Source organism: Heloderma suspectum, chromosome 3 (assembly GCF_057233095.1).
Source record: "Heloderma suspectum isolate Gila_16-S chromosome 3, 16-S_ref, whole genome shotgun sequence".
Taxonomy (NCBI): domain Eukaryota; kingdom Metazoa; phylum Chordata; class Lepidosauria; order Squamata; family Helodermatidae; genus Heloderma; species Heloderma suspectum.
In genome coordinates, this window is record NC_139460.1 from 265,037,438 (window position 1) to 265,055,760 (window position 18,323).

At 41.5% G+C, this 18,323-nt stretch overlaps 1 protein-coding gene across 5 annotated transcripts in view; it reads right to left on the bottom strand.

Annotated features, from left to right (window-relative positions):
* The window catches only part of MYO7B (myosin VIIB), a 99,364-nt gene extending 83,097 nt beyond the window's left edge, over positions 1-16,267 (bottom strand). For 4 of the 5 annotated variants that reach the window (XR_014789535.1, XM_084846739.1, XM_084846737.1 and 1 more), the window contains exons 1-7: positions 16,185-16,267; positions 9,287-9,328; positions 7,875-7,917; positions 4,137-4,250; positions 3,363-3,515; positions 1,312-1,496; positions 774-895 (exon numbers count right to left, since the gene is read on the bottom strand). Coding sequence is in view for 4 of the 5 variants with exons in the window: in XM_084846739.1 (XP_084702865.1) it covers positions 774-895; positions 1,312-1,496; positions 3,363-3,515; positions 4,137-4,250; positions 7,875-7,892 (592 nt within the window). In the remaining variant the exon portion in view is untranslated. The remainder of the gene's footprint in view (positions 1-773; positions 896-1,311; positions 1,497-3,362; positions 3,516-4,136; positions 4,251-7,874; positions 7,918-9,286; positions 9,329-16,184) is intronic. The other variant, XM_084846738.1, reaches the window with a different exon arrangement.
* Positions 16,268-18,323: the final 2,056 nt, after the last annotated feature.

Sequence of the window (18,323 nt, forward strand, 5' to 3'; positions counted from 1 at the left end):
TGATATCACTCAGAACACTGAGATACACCACAGTAAAGGGGCATGTATTTATTTATTTAGACTTATAGCCCACTCTGTCCCAAAAGCTTGAGCTACCCACTCTGTCCCAAAAGCTTGAGCAACCATCTTAAAGCCCTTTGTCAGCTTTGTAATATTTATAGTGGAATCAGTTAAACTCACAGATATACATACCATTTCCAGTATCTTATACGTATATTCCTATTTCTTATAAGTGTATTATAACTATGCTTCTTATAAGTACTTTCTCCCTGATCTTCCTGCCCTACTGGACATCCACACACATGCATATTGTTTGAATAAGGCCGACAACCCAAAACGCCCATATATGTAGGCCCAAGCTGAGCAGTCAGTTTCTGGATTGCAGGATCGGAATCAACTGTGCATTCTAGGCCTATATGCATTTGATTTTATGTGCATACATCTTATTCAGATGTCATGCATGGATGTCTGGAAGGTCAGGTGCACCTGGCAGGGCAGAAAAGCATGATCTTACAACATTTGGGAGAAAACTGGGAGGAAAGTATCTTCCAATCCAGGGCATACGTGTGTAAATAAATGGCTAACAAATGGAGAAAGGCTTAAAACTATTTACTTAGCAATGTAATCTTATGCTTGATGTAAATCCTATTGAGTTCAATTGGGCTCATGACCAGGTAAATAGGTATAGGACTGCACAAGTGCATGAAAGGTTTTCAAAACAACTAGCTGCACAAATACATTGTTAATATTTTTCCTTGCATCGTATAGCCTACCTTCTAAAATGGGATTGGCCTCTAGAATCTGTTGCTCAATCCAGGAATGTTGGCCACTAATTGCAGCTAAGAACTGCAGTATCAGCTTTGTGCTTTCAGTCTTCCCAGCGCCAGATTCTCCACTGAAATACATTTTAAATTTTTTTTAAATAATTTATTGGCTCTCTTGACCAAGCAGAATAAGAAGTCCTTCCCTGGTCTTGATCAAATCCTTGGGGAAGAGGCTTTAAACCATCACTCTCGCAAACATGGATATTTCCTGAACAGCCTGTTATCTGTGTTTTGATACCTCTGTCTGTACATGTATTTCCCTTCTTTTTTATATCCTTGGCTCATTTTGATTGTTCATCATTTTAGAGCAAGTACTTGTTTAAACTTCTGATAAGGTGAATGGTTTTCTACCACTAGAACAAAGTGACATAAAAAGGAATCATTCTCATTTTTACTTAAAACTTCCTTTGTTTTCTCTTAAGCTATTTAAAGATTTACTCTTCTTTGGTACTGCATCAAACTTTTCATACCATTCCTTGCCCCTTACCTGATAACACAACATTGGTCTCTTTTATTTCTCGTCATGTTGAAATAACAGTTGTCAGCAATGGCAAAGACATGAGGTGGCAGTTCCCCAATCCTCCTGTTACAGTAGAGTCTGATTTGTTCCATGGTATATAGTGGCAGCTCTTGATACGGATTTATGGCTACTAAGATAGAGCCTGTGTAGGTCTAAAAAAGTTAAGATATTTATGTCATAAATCCCAAATTATAGCACAAAAAAATCCCAATCTCCTCATGCTCTGCTCTTATCAAACAATATAACGCAAGCTTAGATGAAAATACTAGGAAAAATAAAAGTACACAGTAGAATAAACAACTGAATGTATTTGATACTCTCCACTTTTGGAGCCTGATGTGAACTACTGAGGATTGGGCCAATGTTCAACATATCACTCACATCAAATAAAAATGCTGTTTTCCTAACTAATCACTAACAGTCAATAAGTATTCCAGCGGAACATTTAACCAGAGAATTATGTTATCCCCAAGCTGAAGATAACATAATTAAGGCCCATTAAAGCAGATCACAAAATCTTCATTTAATTTAATGGTGAGACTCAACATGGAATCCTGTGAGTAAACATGAAGAGGAAAACCTTCTGACTTCCAGTCTAGGTGTCACTTGGAGCTATCCAGGGTGTTCCCTGCTTTGCTAGTTTGCCTTTTTGGAGCTCAGCTATTGCTTTCTTGCCTGACTTTGAGCTTTTCTGTGCAAGGCTGTTAATCTGTTGTATCTACTTTTGGTTTCGTCGTAGAACTGAGATCCGAGCATACACAAGGAGCATTTCCTTTCCTGCTTTTCTGCTATAAAACCTCTAGGTGGAACTGTGGTATAGCAAAAAGCGCTAATACACAGGAGGAATTTGTGTTTCCTTTTACTTTCACAATTAAATGCCGCATTTTCCCTGCTTTAAAAGAACTTGTTGAAAGTGCTGGTTAGACACAGAAGTGAAACAGGAGGGTCACGACATCATCTAAAGAACCCATAAACAACTGTGAGTAGGGAATGAACACACAATAAATGCCTCATGTAGAAAAGCCCTTTGTTTATCCCGACCTACTCTCCACTTTGTATGACTGAACTTACTGGAACGTTACCTCTGCTTCATCTGAATCTGATCTCAGATCATTTGACATTTCCCTGCTGAAATTTGACCTTTGCTTGACCTGACTTTGCTTACTGTTTTCTGAACTGTGGTATGTGACCTTGCATCCCTGGAACCTGTGCCCAACTCAAGTCTCCACTTGGTCTAGAACCACCACCACCCAGCTGGGACCACTGCCTGGGACAGAATAGCATAGATTAAATCATTGCTCCCTTAATAATGGTTTTTGCCACCCCCTTGCTTCTCCAAACTAGCTTTTCGTTTTGTTTTCTGGAATGCCTAACTATGATGCCTGACTGCAGTAGATGAAATATTCCTCTTTTTAAATTCTGCCACTGAAAAATAGGAATTTATGTATTTTGAAGAAATTACTGAAGAATAACAAGAAATACTAAGTAATGGAATTGTACACAGTATTTATATAACAGAATACTTTCATAATAATCAAAATGTGATTGGATTTTACATTATTTGTATGTGCTTTTATTATTTATTTATTAGGTTCCTTTGCCATTTTTCAATAAGAGTTCTCAAACTGGACAACAACATTCATAAAATACAACAATTTCAACAAAGTACTTACATTTACACACACACACACACACACACTTTTTGTAAAATGAATCTTTTTCAGTGTACAATTTTGTAGTTCTCCAATGAAGAGCTTGTAGGGACTCCAAACATATCAGACATTTTTAGAGAATTTATAGTGAAGATATTTACAAGCATGTTGAGAGTTTCCCTCTTGGCTGGAGGAGGGAGTTGTGATATCACTTTATGACAATTAAAGGGAAAGTTAAATTATTATTCTCTCATCAGGAGGAGGAGAAAGATTAAGACTCTCTCAATCAAGAATCTTTGATCTGACAAAATTCAAGTTTGTATTTCACATTATTATTTGAGAATCAAATGTAACTTCCTCACTCACATAGATTTTGTGCTGCTTGTAACGGATAAGGAGGTTGTGCACCATGCCAGCTTCATTCAAGTCTCCGAGGCGTATCATATCTTCTACTCCTTGGATGGAGGTAGGATGCATTGGTCGCACAGCTCCAATGTTCCAAGCTGTGATCCAGTGTTCCTTAAACACAACTGCTTTTAGCTAATCTGTTTTGATTTTATATACTAATTCAGATAACTCCTGAGAAATAAACCTTGAGACATATTATACTAGGGGTGGACAACTGTGGGGGCCCCAGGGCCATTTTCACCCCCTGGGTCCCCTCATGGGCTGCACTCACCCTGGTACCCCATGCAATCCCCCCTCTGCACCCCATGGCAATGACAAAATAGTAGGCAGTTTACCACTGAAATTCAGTGGCAAACCACAACAGAGCAGTAATTCAATTATATTTAGCTAATTCTTAAGCTCCATAGAGGGTTTGGAGAACTAATTAGGTCAACTTTAGGTTGGGGTTTTTTCCCACCACTGCCATGAATTTCAGCAGCGGGATAGTGATAGGAGTCAGCAGGGATCAAGCTATAGATCGCCATACTTTCAGTTATGCATTCAAATGCTACTAAAATTATACATTATTCAGATATGGGCTTGTGGTTGACCCCACTACACTTCTGGCCATGAATTCCAGAGATCTATCAAGCTCAAGGATATCTGGATCTGTGGATGTGTTCAGATCTATCTCTGGCTCTATAGCAGTATATAAACATTTGGATCTGCTGAATAGAATGTTGTGTAGCCTACCTTGCCTTCATCATCCTCCACCAAGTGCTGTCCTGACTTTGACATCTTGACAACAGCCCCAATGAGCACATTAAACTCACTGTCTGAAGGGGATTCCAACCATATATGATCACCCTAGAAAAAAAGTGTTATGAGCACTTCTTGTGGCTATGTTAGATTCTTTCCTTGTGCTTTGCAGAACTGGTTCCTCCTGAGTGAGGGTTAAGTTGTAAGAACCTTTGTTATTTATCTTAGAAGAATTTTTCAGCATCTTCAGCATTTATAAAAGCATACATTTATAATTTAAAAGCTTATGCACAGTACTCCAGAGACAGGGGGAGAGTACTTCTGAGGTCTATGAGCCTTTCTACACCACTGGAGAAGATAAAAGGGGGCAGAGAGAAAAGAACTATGGGCTCCTTCACACTGAGCTTTTATCCTGCAATTGAGATTGCTCCTTCATGGAAGTTTGCTGGCTCTTTACATGACACCGTGATCATTCAAGGCATCTCCTGCACTAAATGTCCTTTTTTCCATTTTTAAATGGATTGCAGATAATGAGCGATCATATTATCCCATTGAGTTCCGCTTCAGTTTCCTCTGTGAAAAGAGTAAAAGTGGCAAGAAGAGGAGCAAGATCAATGAAAGATAATGGAAGATTCAGATACGGGAGAAGGAGGGGGAAGGGGGTGGGGAAAAAGGAAGCACGTGAAAAAGGGAGTCATTGTGATTCTGCATTTAAAATGGAAGCAGAAAGCCCTGTTTTAAATGCAGGATTTTAGGCAGGTGTAGAGATGCCCTATGTCTCTAATTTGATAATGTATACAGTCTATGAAAATGGAGGATCAATAAAACTTAAAATAAGAATGTAAACCCAAATATTCAGTGCTGGGGGAAGTGGGAAATCTTGAACTAGGATTAGCAACACATCATAAATGACAAGGGCTGGGTAGAAACATTCATAACATTTTTTTAAAAATGGCCAGGCTGGGGTGGGTGAAAACCCTCCCTGAAGTTCAAGGATGAGAGAACATTTGGGGGAGAGGGAACACTTCCTTCTAAGAAGTAGACTGAGGATTTTTTTTTTCTTTTTTCACTTTAAAGTAGCAAAAGCCACTTCTCCAAGCAGTGGCTTCATGATCTATGGCAGCCAAGCAAATCTATGTACAAATGCCCCTGGGAATCGAAAGCCATTGTGGCATAGTACTTAGAATGTTGGACTGAGACTCAGGAGATCTGGGTTCTAGTCCCTGCTCAGCCATGAAGCTCACTGGGTGACTTTAGGCCAGTAAATGATGGGGTTTGCATGATACGCCATGGTGGCTTGTTAACCATCCCCCACGTGCTGGCTCATTTCCCTTATTACCCTCACTGGCCACAGTTCATCATGACATCCAGACCTGGCAAGGGTGGGTGGCTGTCGTGGTTAACAAACCACATTCTGTTGTAGGATTGCTGGGTGGTTTGCTAACCACCCAGCCACCCATTCTTGCCAAGTTTGGACAACCTCAACAACCTGCACCTGGTGAGGGTAATAGGGAAATGAGCTGGCATGTGACCGGCATGCCCTGGGGTGGTTAACAAGCCACCGTAGCTTATTAACCACCTTCATGTTGTATGAACCGGGCCATTGCTCTCAGCCTAACCTACCTCACAGGGTTGTTGTGAGGATAAAATGGAAAGGAGGAGTACCATGTAAGCTGCCTTAGGTTCCTTCCAAGAGGAAAAAAGGCATGATATAAATGTAACAATCAAATAAAAAACAAATAAAAATGGTGTCATTCTCAGGGGCATTCCTAGGAATGATGTTAGATGATGAGATAGCGTTCCCAGGGGCATTTGCACGTAGATTTTCAAATTGCTTGGCAGCTGGGTTGCCAGGCACAGCCAAGCTGCCGTTTGAAGCAGTGGCTTTATTTATTTTTAAAGTGTGTGCAGGGGGTGGGGGGCAGGGGGACCCTTTGTCCCCCTCACACAAAGAAAAATATCTGCACTCAGAAGTACAACAAATTTCTCCCGCCGCTTGAATGTCTCCAATTATTCTCCTCCTAACCTTTGCAGAAAAATAAATGTCCTTCAAAGGTGGTGGGAAGGAAACAGCACTCAGCTCTAGCAATGACTAATTCATATTCAGTACCTTCTCCACTGCTCCTTAGAAAACCTGCAAAGTAGCTATAGGTGTATATATAGATTTTTTGGTGCTGTTTCTGTCAAAGAAGCCATTTAAGTAAAGTCTAATTTTAGATTATTTTTCTTAGTTTTCTAGTTTTTCTTGCTTAAGACTTGGGGCAGATCTACACTGGGCACCTTTCTGTTATGGGGCATCACTGTGTTGTTATATTTTACTCACACAAATTGTTACTCATAGGACACATTGTGGGAAATAATGTGTGGAATGTGATTTTTTGTTATGCAACTGCATGCCATATTCAGAGCCATATGGCATCAATTATGCGAGGAATGGATGGCGTCAGCTCGGTCACGTGTGAGGGTCCTTCTCCCCAACGCTGCGTGATACAGAGCCACATCTACCTGTGGAGGACTGTACTTTCACAGTGGGGGAGGGGGGGTTACATTGTGTTGTTCATGTGCAGCACCGCAGGTACGAAGCAGCAAGTACAGGTTAAAAAAATAGATGGGGGGAAGGGAAAATGTTTGCCATCACTGCAACACAAAATGGAGGACACTGCACTTCCTCCCCGCAGAATGCCCCCAGGGTCACTCCCCTCACTCTACCTTCTGTTGGCCACTCCCAGCTGGAAAAGTTACAATACTGCAAAGGTAGCACACACTTGAATATATACCGGAAGGAACCCGCAAGAAGATTTTTTTAAAGGTGATAAAATTAATCTCAAGAAAACCAGAATATAATGGTAGAAATAGCATAAGAATATTGGGTTGAAGAGTGTTTTTTGTGTTGCACAACTAAGTTAGGCATGCAATGATGAAATAAACCACTCTTCTAGATCCCCACCCCCACCCCCATGATCAATTTCATTATCACTTTGTCTTTCCAGAATATTGGTTCTATTATGCATCCTCTGACTCTCGTATATACAGTAAAATGTATTACTATAGAATAGTTTACTAGCAACCATTGTTATTTCTGTTTCCTCTATAAAGTATTTTATTAGTTTACCTTCACAAACTGTAAAATAAAGGAGGAGGAGCTGTTACAGTATTCCAATGACTCATTAAGCTATGGAGTGAATTGTCAAAGAAGAGTCTGACATGATTCTCAATGTTTTAAAAACTACATCAAACATCCATGTCTGGGACAGGCACGGCCCTCCCACGAAGCATGGTGAAGCCCTAGCTCAGGTGACAAACCAGGAGTGGAAAATTCCACTGAGGTACAGGGGGCTGATGGGGAAAGGGGAGATCCTTAAAAATTGGGCAGAACCACTTTCCACAATGGAGCCCCCCACTCATAGTGTGCCTCTGCCTGATTTTCAGGGACCTCTTCCTCCCACTTCAGCCTTGGTATCACACCCCATCCCCATCAGCAGGGAGTCTACAAAGCTCCCTATTTAGAATTTTTAGGGGGCTTCTGTGGGAAGGAGGGATGCAGAAGTCCACTTCCACCAGCTCTGTTAAGTACATCCAACTCTGGATCAACCCATAATTTCCCAAGGCTGCTTCTGGTTATATAAAACAAAAAATCAGAGGAAAAATACATACAACTGTGTGTCATGTCTAGCTTAGACACTGCACCATCAGCCAAATACATGTCATGTCAAGACTAAGGATTAGACTTACTTTTCTGAGAACCACCATCCTGCTTCTAGGTGACACATGCAGCCTGTGCTCATAGAGACAGAAAAATGTTACAAGGGGATAAAAACTTTCAACAACAACAACAAAAAGAAAAGCAGAATCCAACATGGAACTAATAAATAGGTTACAAAGTTTAGAGATAGGTCAAGTGTTATTCTTTATATGGGAGATGGAAGGGTGGCAGGTGAGATTGAGGTCAGGCCCAGAAAAGATATCTAAATAAGGTTTGTATACCCGTGATCCCAGATTATGTTGTATATACATGTACTTGTTGACTTTAAAGGTCTAAGTATGTTGATTTATCATCTGCCCTGAAAATAACTTTACTCTGCAAGGCAGTGTTTGTATGTCCACCTGTAAGAGCTGAGAGAAGAGTCAGACCCCACTGAGCCATTGGGGTTAATTGGGCAGAAAACTAGAAGTGGAAGACTAGATTTTAAAACTTTGCTGAAACATAACATCACTGGGGGATTGTGAACAACTCTTGATCTCTCAGTCTCAATTTTCCACTTGTGAAGTGAAAAAGAGATAATGAAAATATGACAAACTCTATAGGGCACATCAAATATTAAAAGTGCTAAATGATACACAGTAATAATGTAATGTTAATTCACAACTCTGACAGTAGTACGGTAACTGTATTTTTAAACAATGGGAAATTATTCGCAATTATTTATAAAATTATGCCTGTATTTAAAATCAATTTTAAAATATTAAAAACAATAACTGCACCTGGAGAACAAGAAAGGAAGAAGGGGGCATGGGGGGCGGGGGGATCCTGATATGCAGGCAGAGTCATCTTTTGCCTTCTTGACAATATTCCACGTTGCAGGCCCAAGGCTACAGCTACACTCACAAATTAAACTGAATCATAGGATTGGGGTTTTAGATACAAAAAGGTGCAATCCATTAAATGCAGTTCTTCAGAAAGCCCAATTTTTTAATTATAGGAATAGGACAGTACATCCACAGGATTCATTAAAAATCTCTGTGCCAAGTGTCTACCTTTAGTATTGTTATATGTCTGGCAGACTTCTACTTAATGTTGTTGGATATAAAATATTATTTCCTACATCACTGTGTGAAAATAGACATCTGAAAAGCCCCCAAAGTAAAATTTTGAACATATGCTCAGAAAGATACTCTGGTGATTGCAGACAAAGTAGCTACCACTTGCCTCAATAACACAGGATTTCCAGCTTCACATATTGATGAGTAAAATAAAATTTAGCTTAAAAAAAAATAAATGAACATGGTTTTGAATTGATTGAGATAGACAGGAAGGCCCTTTCTGCATGGAAGGGATTCTAGGCTGTAATTTCTCCTTTGCTGTCACTTTCCAAAACCCATCATCTAAAAGACTGGGTGAAAGAAGAAAAAAAAGAGTGTATTACCTGTCCAGAAGAGTGGTTGTGTAGCCTGGCTTCCACTTCTCTCTTTCACAGAAGTAAAAAGGAGAGGTAAGTGTCAGAAAGCTAGTCGTGAAACCAGGGAAGAACTCTGCCCTGAAAAGACAGCCCTCTGTTCCATGAGGAAGTAAGAAATTGACTGAAGTTCCCTTCACAGTTATTTATTACCGGACTTTGTCCCCAGTCCAGAATATCTTCCATTTCTGTAGCTGCCATTGTAGTCAATTACTGACTTCACGGTGCTTCATGAGTGTCCCTGCAGTGCTATGATTCATAAATTTCTAAAAGGTATCCTGAAGGAAATCTTTAGACCTGACCCTTTTAGGTAGAAACTCAGGTGGAGATGAAAGATATCATCACCACCGCCACCACCATCTTATATATATAATTCAAAGTCGGGAGTTAGTTGGTCATCCCTTTTTTACTGCCTTCCCATTTATTGATTCTCATGAAACTCACTTCATTGGAAAGCTCTTGACACGCAGATTCCACAAATAACAACGGTTTTCACTATAACTCAGTCGGGAGTTTATTTATGTCCATAAAGCTTTTTTTTTTTTTTTTAAGAATTAGGCTGTCTTCTGTAACAATGTACTATAAAGCTTTATTTTTAATATAAAAACATCAAGTACAATTAAGCAAATATAATTAATTGCAAATTGGAGCAAAATGAAATATGAACATGAAAGAAGTCTCTATACACTTTTATAAACACAGGTCTAGGCCAAAGTACAATGATATGCCAGTAACATATGGCCTGTAAACAAATACAGCACTTTGTAAGACACTGAAGCCATCTTTCAGTCTCATGGCACTGACAACGAGACTGTTGGTCTCCCAGTTTCAAGCTACTCTGTCCAATGTCAGTTCAACTTCACTTATGACTAGGGATGTACAGATTATGTAAAATCCATTCCGTCTGTGTTTCGTGGATTGCCAGGCACCTTTTGTCCCGTTGTCCGCCTATCAACTGAATAAGATTTTTTTGGTTCCAAATTTGCATTTGCACAAATGCACAATTTCACACATCTGAAAATGCACACAATCCCCAAAATGCTCATTTTCATGCTTTAGCCTATGGGGGAAATGCACATTTTTGGCTGGGTTTTTAAATTTTGCATATTTTTCTATGACAAAATGTACACAAAATTCAGGATAGTTAGAAAACTAGTCCGCAAGTCCATAGAATCTGCCTGATAGGAAGAAAGTTGGTCTACTGCGGAATCACGAAAATCCAAACACATTTGGTTCTGTTCTGTTGCAGATTTCTCTGACATCCCTACTTATGACACGGCCTTCGAGACAGTTGAAGGTGAGCCTCTTTGCTACCGCAAACAGCGATCAGAGGGCTATCACTGAGAAAGTCCTTGACGCTGTGCATGACCCTGTTGTATGCAGCAAGAGCTTTTTCATCGATGGAAATGGTGGTTGTGCCAAGACATTTGTTTATGACTGCCTTCTTTCCATCTTGCTTGGCCAAGGCAAGACGTGTGTGCCTGTTGCCTGGACTGGACTGGCATGCATGCTTATGAAGAGTGGTCGTACAGTTCACAGTCAATTCAAGCTGCCACTCAAACTTGATAAGACTTTGCTCTCATCGATCAAGCCTGACAGCACTCTTGGATATCTTCTTAGATCTGCAGACATTGTCATCTGGGATGAAGTGTCAGTGGCTAACTGCTTTTCTATTAACTGTGTAGACAGGCTGCTGAAGGAGCTCATGTGCAATGACACCCGGTTCGGTGGCAGGACTATTGTGTTTGGTGGTGACTTTAGGCAGACCTTGCCCGTCGTCCCACACAGTGCCTACGCAGCCATCATTGGCCAGTCAGTCAAGAAATCCAATGCCTGGAACAGTGTCACCAAATTCCAGCTTACTCACAACATCTGCACCCTGGAGAGTGAATCTGAATTTGCTGCCTACCTTCTGACTGTTGGTAATGATACTGTGGAAGAGTTCCCAGCTGTTGGAGAAGGCATGATCAAGATCCCAGGCTCATGCATTATTAACAAGAACATTGTCACTGCTGTCTATGGGACTCACTTTAGCGAGGCAGCTGTACATGCTAATGCAGGCAAGGTCATTCTATGTCCCAAGAATGAGCACTGTGACTGCATCAACCAGACGGTATTGGACAGAATGGAAAGCGAGGGAAGGACCTACCTGAGTGCAGATGAAGTCATTGGCGATGATGCCAGGCAATATGTGCAATACCCTTTGGAGTTCCTAAACACTCTCAAACCAAGGGGTTTGCTGCCAAGCAAGTTGACTCTGAAGAAGGGCACTGTGGTCATCTTACTAAGGAACTTGGACATGACTCAGGGTCTTATCAATGGCACAAGGTTCATCGTGCTTGCCATGCAGAACTGTCTGCATCAGGAAGCCCTCAATGAACAGGCTAAGGGTAAGCAGATTTTCCTGCTAAGGATCAGCCTTGCACTTTCTGACTCATCTCTCCCCTTCCAGTTCAAGTGTTGCCAGTTCCCCATTCGTCTGGCCTTTAGCATCAACAAGAGCCATGGAGAGACTGTGGACTAAATTGGCATCTATCTGCCTACACCTGTCTTCTGCCATGGACAACTCTACGTTGCCATGAGTTGTGTCCGCTCATTGGCTAACCTCAAGATTCAAGTTGTCAATGGTCTCAATGGTCCAGAACAAGGATGTTACATGGAGTTTACACCAAAAAAATTGTATTTACAGTACATCACCTAATTTGTTATAGAAATAGCATTATTTTCTTAGCCCTTCTATTGTGCAAAATATGTTACTGATGATCCTCACAACTGCTCTGTGAGAGAACCAGTTAATAAGTTAATTCATGCAGATAGGAAAGCGAAGAGGACATAACAGGTTGGATGGGGTAAGCAAGACTCTGAAGCCAAGTCTTCCAGGTTCATGCCCAACACCCTGGTTGGGAAACATGCTGTTGTGCAACAAAAAATACTGAGAGAGCTTTGTGAACCACCCAGAGAGCTTAATGAATTGCCCTGAGAGCTTCAGGTATTGGGCAGTAAACTTCTATATATATATATACAGTACTGTGCAAAAGTCTTAGGCCACCATTAGATTTGTTGTTTTAGCAATGGTATAATGACCATATATAATTATTTCTCAGTCTCCTCATTAGAATACAACCAGAAAATACAGGAAATTTGTATGCAGTATTCAACAACAGAAAAGAAGAAGAAAAAACAGCTTCCATAGGCTAAAGTGGCAAGAATTTAGTGTGACCTCCCCTTACACTAGAGTAACAGCAGGCGCCTGGCCAGGAATGGTCTTCATGGAAGGGTAGCAGCCAAGAAACCACTTTTGCGGAAGGGGTACAGGGTGAAAAGGCTAAGATATGCTAAAGATCACAAAGATTGGAATGAGGATCAGTGGAAAAGAGTATTATGAAGTGATGAATCCATGTTTGAAATTTTGGGGTCCAATCATCGACAACATGTGAGAAGAAGAGTTGGAGAGAGATGGACAAATGAGTGCTTGCGGCCTTCAGTGAAACATGGTAAAGGGTCTGTCCTGGTTTGGGGCTGCATTTCTGCCAGCGGTGCTGGCGATCTTGTCCGTATTGATGGCATCATGAATGCTGAAAAGTACAGACAGGTTTTAATTCATCATGCCATTCCTTCTGGAAAGTGCCTGATTGGGAATGGCTTCATTTTTCAGCATAATAACAACCCCACTGCTATTGCAGTGAAATCATATTTAGCGAGGAAAACAGCTGATAAAACACTGACAGTCATGGACTGGCCTCCACAGAGTCCAGACCTGAATATTATAGAGGCAGTATGGGATCACCTGGACAGAGAAAGAAATAAAAGACAACCTACATCTAAAGAAGAACTCTGGGAAGTGCTGAAAGAAGCCTGGTATAATATACCAGAAGATTACTTCAGAAAACTTCAGGACAGTCTCCCCAAAAGAGTTCAAGATGTGCTTAGAGCCAAGGGAGGTCACACTAAATACTGACTTTTGCCTGTACATATTTCCTGCATTTTCTGTTTGTATCTTAATACAGAGACCAAAAAATAATTATGGATGGTCATTAAAACTTGGCTAAAACAACAAAGCTGGTGGTGGCCTAAGACTTTTGCACAGTACTGTATATATCAAAGGAAGTATTTGTCTGTATGTCCTCAATGGACTCGAAAACCGTATCTCCAATTGTTATGAAACTTTCAGGATTTGTTTTACCTCTATCTGGGATGGTTATAGGCATAGTGAAAATTCCATCCCCCATACTGAAACAAAAAGGTGGCCAATCAAAAGTTTTAAAGATGTACTGCTTCAATACCATTTGATCGATTTCAACCAAACTTCACATCATGATTCAGCACTGCAGTGAGCAAATTTTAACCACACATTTTAACCATATGATTATCTATAATCATAAAAGAGGATGTGTCTCTGCCTGTCTTTCTGTCTGTCTGTCATTATCATAGCTCCACACCTGAAAAGTGGCATGAATACTAAGGGGACCCTGGGAATGTGCACTTCAGGGTTATTTTGTTTTTAAAATGCATTAATTTCAATTAATTTAAGTGTGTCCATGTGATTGAAGCCAGCAGTTAAATTTTCAGCCACTACCAGTAGACTTCACTAACTAGCACATAGCTTTGCACTCCATACAGTTTGAAGCCGCAGCAGATTAGTAGGTCGAGGGACACAGTTATACACCTGACCCTCCACCTGCTGTGGGGCAGCCCCCCTCAGGGGCAGAACCCTCTCTCAGGGGGCTATGGGGTACACCATGGCAGGGGCTGTGCCTAGAGGTATCAGTGGGCATGGCTTCACTCAGATGGTGCAGGCACAAGGTGTCCAGCTCTGACAGCTGTTAAGCATGCTTGAAGGCTTCAGGGTACCAACGTATCAACGTCAGAGCTATTCCCACCCGTGCGAAGCTGGGTCCATTTGCTAGTCTTCTTCTTCTATCATATATATATATATATATATATATATATATATATATAAATATAAATATAAAAGGAAGTGTTTGTATGTCCTTGATGGACTCAAAAACTCTACATCTGATTGTTATGAAACTTTTAGGATTTGTTCTGCCTCTATTTGGGATGGTTTAAGCATAGTGAAAATTTCAATTTTAAAAAAGATTTACAGCTTCAATACCATTTGATCAATTTCAACCAAACTACGCATCATGATTCGGCATTGCAGCAAGCAGATTCTAACCATACAAAATTGTGTCTGCCGTCTTGAAACAAAATGGTGGCCAATCGAAAATTTCGGACACTCGCTGCCTCTATACTATTTGACAGAAATAATTTACCATCAAATATTAATCAATTCATGTCTTTTAGACATTTAAAAAAATAATTGATCTCCAAATACTGAAAAAAAAACAACACTGTTCAGGTATGAAAAAAGAACAAAAAAAATCAGTTCTATGTAATAAAAAAAACCCTTCACATCACACTAACATGAAAATGAGGACTGTGATGATCCCGCAGAGGTGGTGGGATCAAGATGCTCCCTGCTCCTGTGTAGAGGGGTTGGTTACCGCCAGGGAGACATTTTTCACTCTGTTCTCTTTCCCCGCTCTTTATTCCTACCTTGGTTTGTTTGGGCAGCCCTTTCAAGCAGCAATCTGGGAGCCAACATAGTGTACAAAGAAGCTCTGTGAATTTTTATTTATAAGGTTTGTAAGGATCCAAAAAGGGTAACAGACCGTTATATGTAACTGATTACAATAGACTAAATATGCAGCATTGCCCAGTTATACATAATAGCACTATAAAATTAATAGCAGTTAGTAAATAAAAAGTGATATTGGCTGAAAAGTAATATAAATACAATACACAGGTAATTTTCTTCACTTCAGTTTATAATCCTTTTTCTTTATTGTATATTCATCTCCATCTCCATTAAAACCAAATTCACCATTTAGTGCACAATTCCAAGAAGAATGGGAGCATTTGAATCCCTGCTACCTCACCCTTCCTTGCTATGTGGATGCCTGAATTCCATCCACTGTAAATTGGATGTTCTAATTAAATTAATCCAGGGAACACCAGGTACTTCTGCTAGTAAATAAATAAAATAAATAAAATAAACAAATCCATCTTGGATAAAAACAAACAAGATTGATGGTGTCTAACTGAACCACATGGTTTGTGAGCACAACAGAGCCACATGAGACACCTGCAGCTTCCTAGATGAAAAAAATGTCTGCGATAAATATCGCAGAACCAACTCAGAGTTGGCTCATGTAAGAGATGTGGACACTGGGTTTCAGAAAGGGACAGCAAATGAGGATTCACTGCCTGGAACTCCTTCCACACACAAATGTTGTAAATGGCTTCCCCTATCCATCTCAATTATTTCCATTACACTTTGCCCCATATTCCGCGTCCTCCCACCAACACACAATAGGATTATGATCCTTCCATCTTCTTCCCTAGACCTTGGCTCATCTCTTCCCCCCACCCCTATTGATTACCACCACCGCCAGCCAACCCTCACAGACAAAACAAAACAGGACTGCAAGATCAAAAGTCCCCATTTTGAACAAAATATGGACAGGCAGTACATTGATCAACCACTTGCTAGGTTGTGGTCTACCTATTCTGTGTGGTGCACCTATAGTGACTGTGCAATGGTGGGTAGTGGAAGTTGTCCTGGCCAGTAGCACAAAAAATTGTGATAGTGCCTGATGGTTTTGAGAGAGTGCAAACAAACTATAAACATTTGGAGGAAACTGATGACTTTTCATGAAATACTGGTTGAACAAAAATTAGTATTAGACCAGTAATATTTAGTGACTTCATCAATTAAAAATCTTTTGATCAATTTAAATATTGCTCTTGATTAATCAGGAAGATTTTTAAAATGTAGTGAACTATTTATAACCTAAGTACAAACCTATGGGTGGTAGGTGCCTTGCCAGAAGAGACCTTCTCTCTCACACAGGAAGGATTGTCTCTGCTGAGATGGTGCCAGCTGTGAAAAATGCATCACCTGAAAAACAGGAAAGCAACCTGGGGTCAGCACCGGGCATTCTTGGGTAGCACCCAGGGTTCCAGGAGCACCCACCACTGATTCCTGTCCTGCTCCTTTTAAATAATTATTTTCCTGTGCCTTTCCACCAATTTAATTTCCCACAATGCCCTCAACATAGTGTTGCCTTGAGGCATTGTGGCAAATTAAATAGGTGACTCCAGATATCCACTGGGGCCACCCAGCTGTGACTGGAATGCTACTGCTGCCATGAGATAAACCCAGGAAGGAAGCTACTGATATTGGTGGGGCCCACCAGTGGGTATGTGCTGAGGGCTCTCTGAAATCTGGAACCAGCAGCATGTGGCTTGCCCCCCCCCACAGCTGGTGCAGAAGGAACTGCACCAGGTGCCCTGCAAGGTTGGAAAAGCAACCTCGGAGAGGGGGAAAAGGGGGTTTCGGTGGGTGGGGAGGGGAGGAGACTGGAGAGGCCAAGATACAAGCTAACCTGGGGCATCTCCAGCCTCCTTCCTTCCCTCTCTGAAGGGCCCCAGCCAGAAGGACAAAAAAACCCAGCTAGCAGGGCTAGGGTAGGAGGAAAAGGAGGTGACGATCGTGTCCACTGCTCCTCCCACCCTGCACTTGATAGGAAGCCTCTGAGTTTGGGGGCTTTGAATCATCGAGTGTGCAATCAATAAGATGGTGCCCTAAAACTCATGCAATCAATCGACTAAGATTTCTATAAACAACTGATAGCCTGATTTAAATTCCATTCCAAATGCCATTATAACTCTTTCTATGAATGCATTTGTTAATGTCTTTGAATTGTTGTATTGTTTATTTATATGTTGCATATATTTATGTTATTGTTAAATTTAAGTAATGTTTTGGTTCCAATTATAATACAGCAATAGATTGTTTTTTAATTTAACAAACCTGCAGATGGAAAAAAAGATCTGTCATGATTCAATGAGTGGGCATGGAATTAGGCAGCATAGTTCTCATTAGACATCTCTGTAGCACACAGACATCCTCATCCATCAGTTGGAGAACCAAGGGCCACTGGGAGGCTGCACCTCCTGCCTCCCATGAAGAACATCACTACAAGGGGGAGACCAACCTGGTCCTATACATCACCAGAAAGGGAGGAGCTGCAGGGAGCTCACTCAACCCCTCCCTGCTAGAAAGAACATGCAGCTCCAACTGACAGTTCCCTGGGACTGCAGACTCTGGCCTCATCCATCAGTTGGAGAACCAAGGGCCACTGGGAGGCTGCACCTTCTGCCTCCCGGGAAGAACATCACTACAAGGGTTGGTCATGAGTGAGACCTTGTGTTTGTTTCCGGAGAGGTGGGTGGTGATCTGGAAATTGGGGGTATATCCACCACCCCCTTGTCATGGTCAGATCACTACCTGGTGGGGCTGGACTTCTTGGTTCCACAACCCCTCCGCAGGGGTGGAGGACCCATCCGCCCCAGGCTTCTTATGGATCCAAATGGATTCCTGACTGCACTTGGGGATTCTTTAGAGCACGCAAACGGCCCCTTGGTTGAAACCCTGGTGGATGGCTGGAATGCGGCAATCACCAGGGCATTAGACTGTGTGGCTCCAAAACACCCTCTCCCCTTGAACAGAGCTCAGACCCCACGGTTGTGAACTCTGAGTCAGGAGGTGAGACGGCTAGAGCGCCGGTGGCGGAAATCTCGCTCCGAAGATGATCGGACACGGGTTAGAGCTGAAGCTTCAGACTACCACATGGCGATAAGAGCAGCAAAAAAGATTTTTTATGCTGCCTCTATCGCATCTGCAGACTGCTGTCCCAGGAGGCTGTTCCAAGTGGTCCAGAACCTGGTTGGTCCAGTTGTTCCGGAACCAATGGAGCATTCTAAGGCCTCCTGTGATGAGTTTGCAAAGCACTTTGCAGATAAAATCGACCAGATTAGGAGTGCTATTCTGTACGCTGTGGATACAGTTAGTGAATGAGGGGTGGCCAGTGGCAGACTGGTTGTGTGGGATCGGTTGCAGCTTCTTCCTTCTGAGGAAGTGGACAAGGTGCTTTCATCT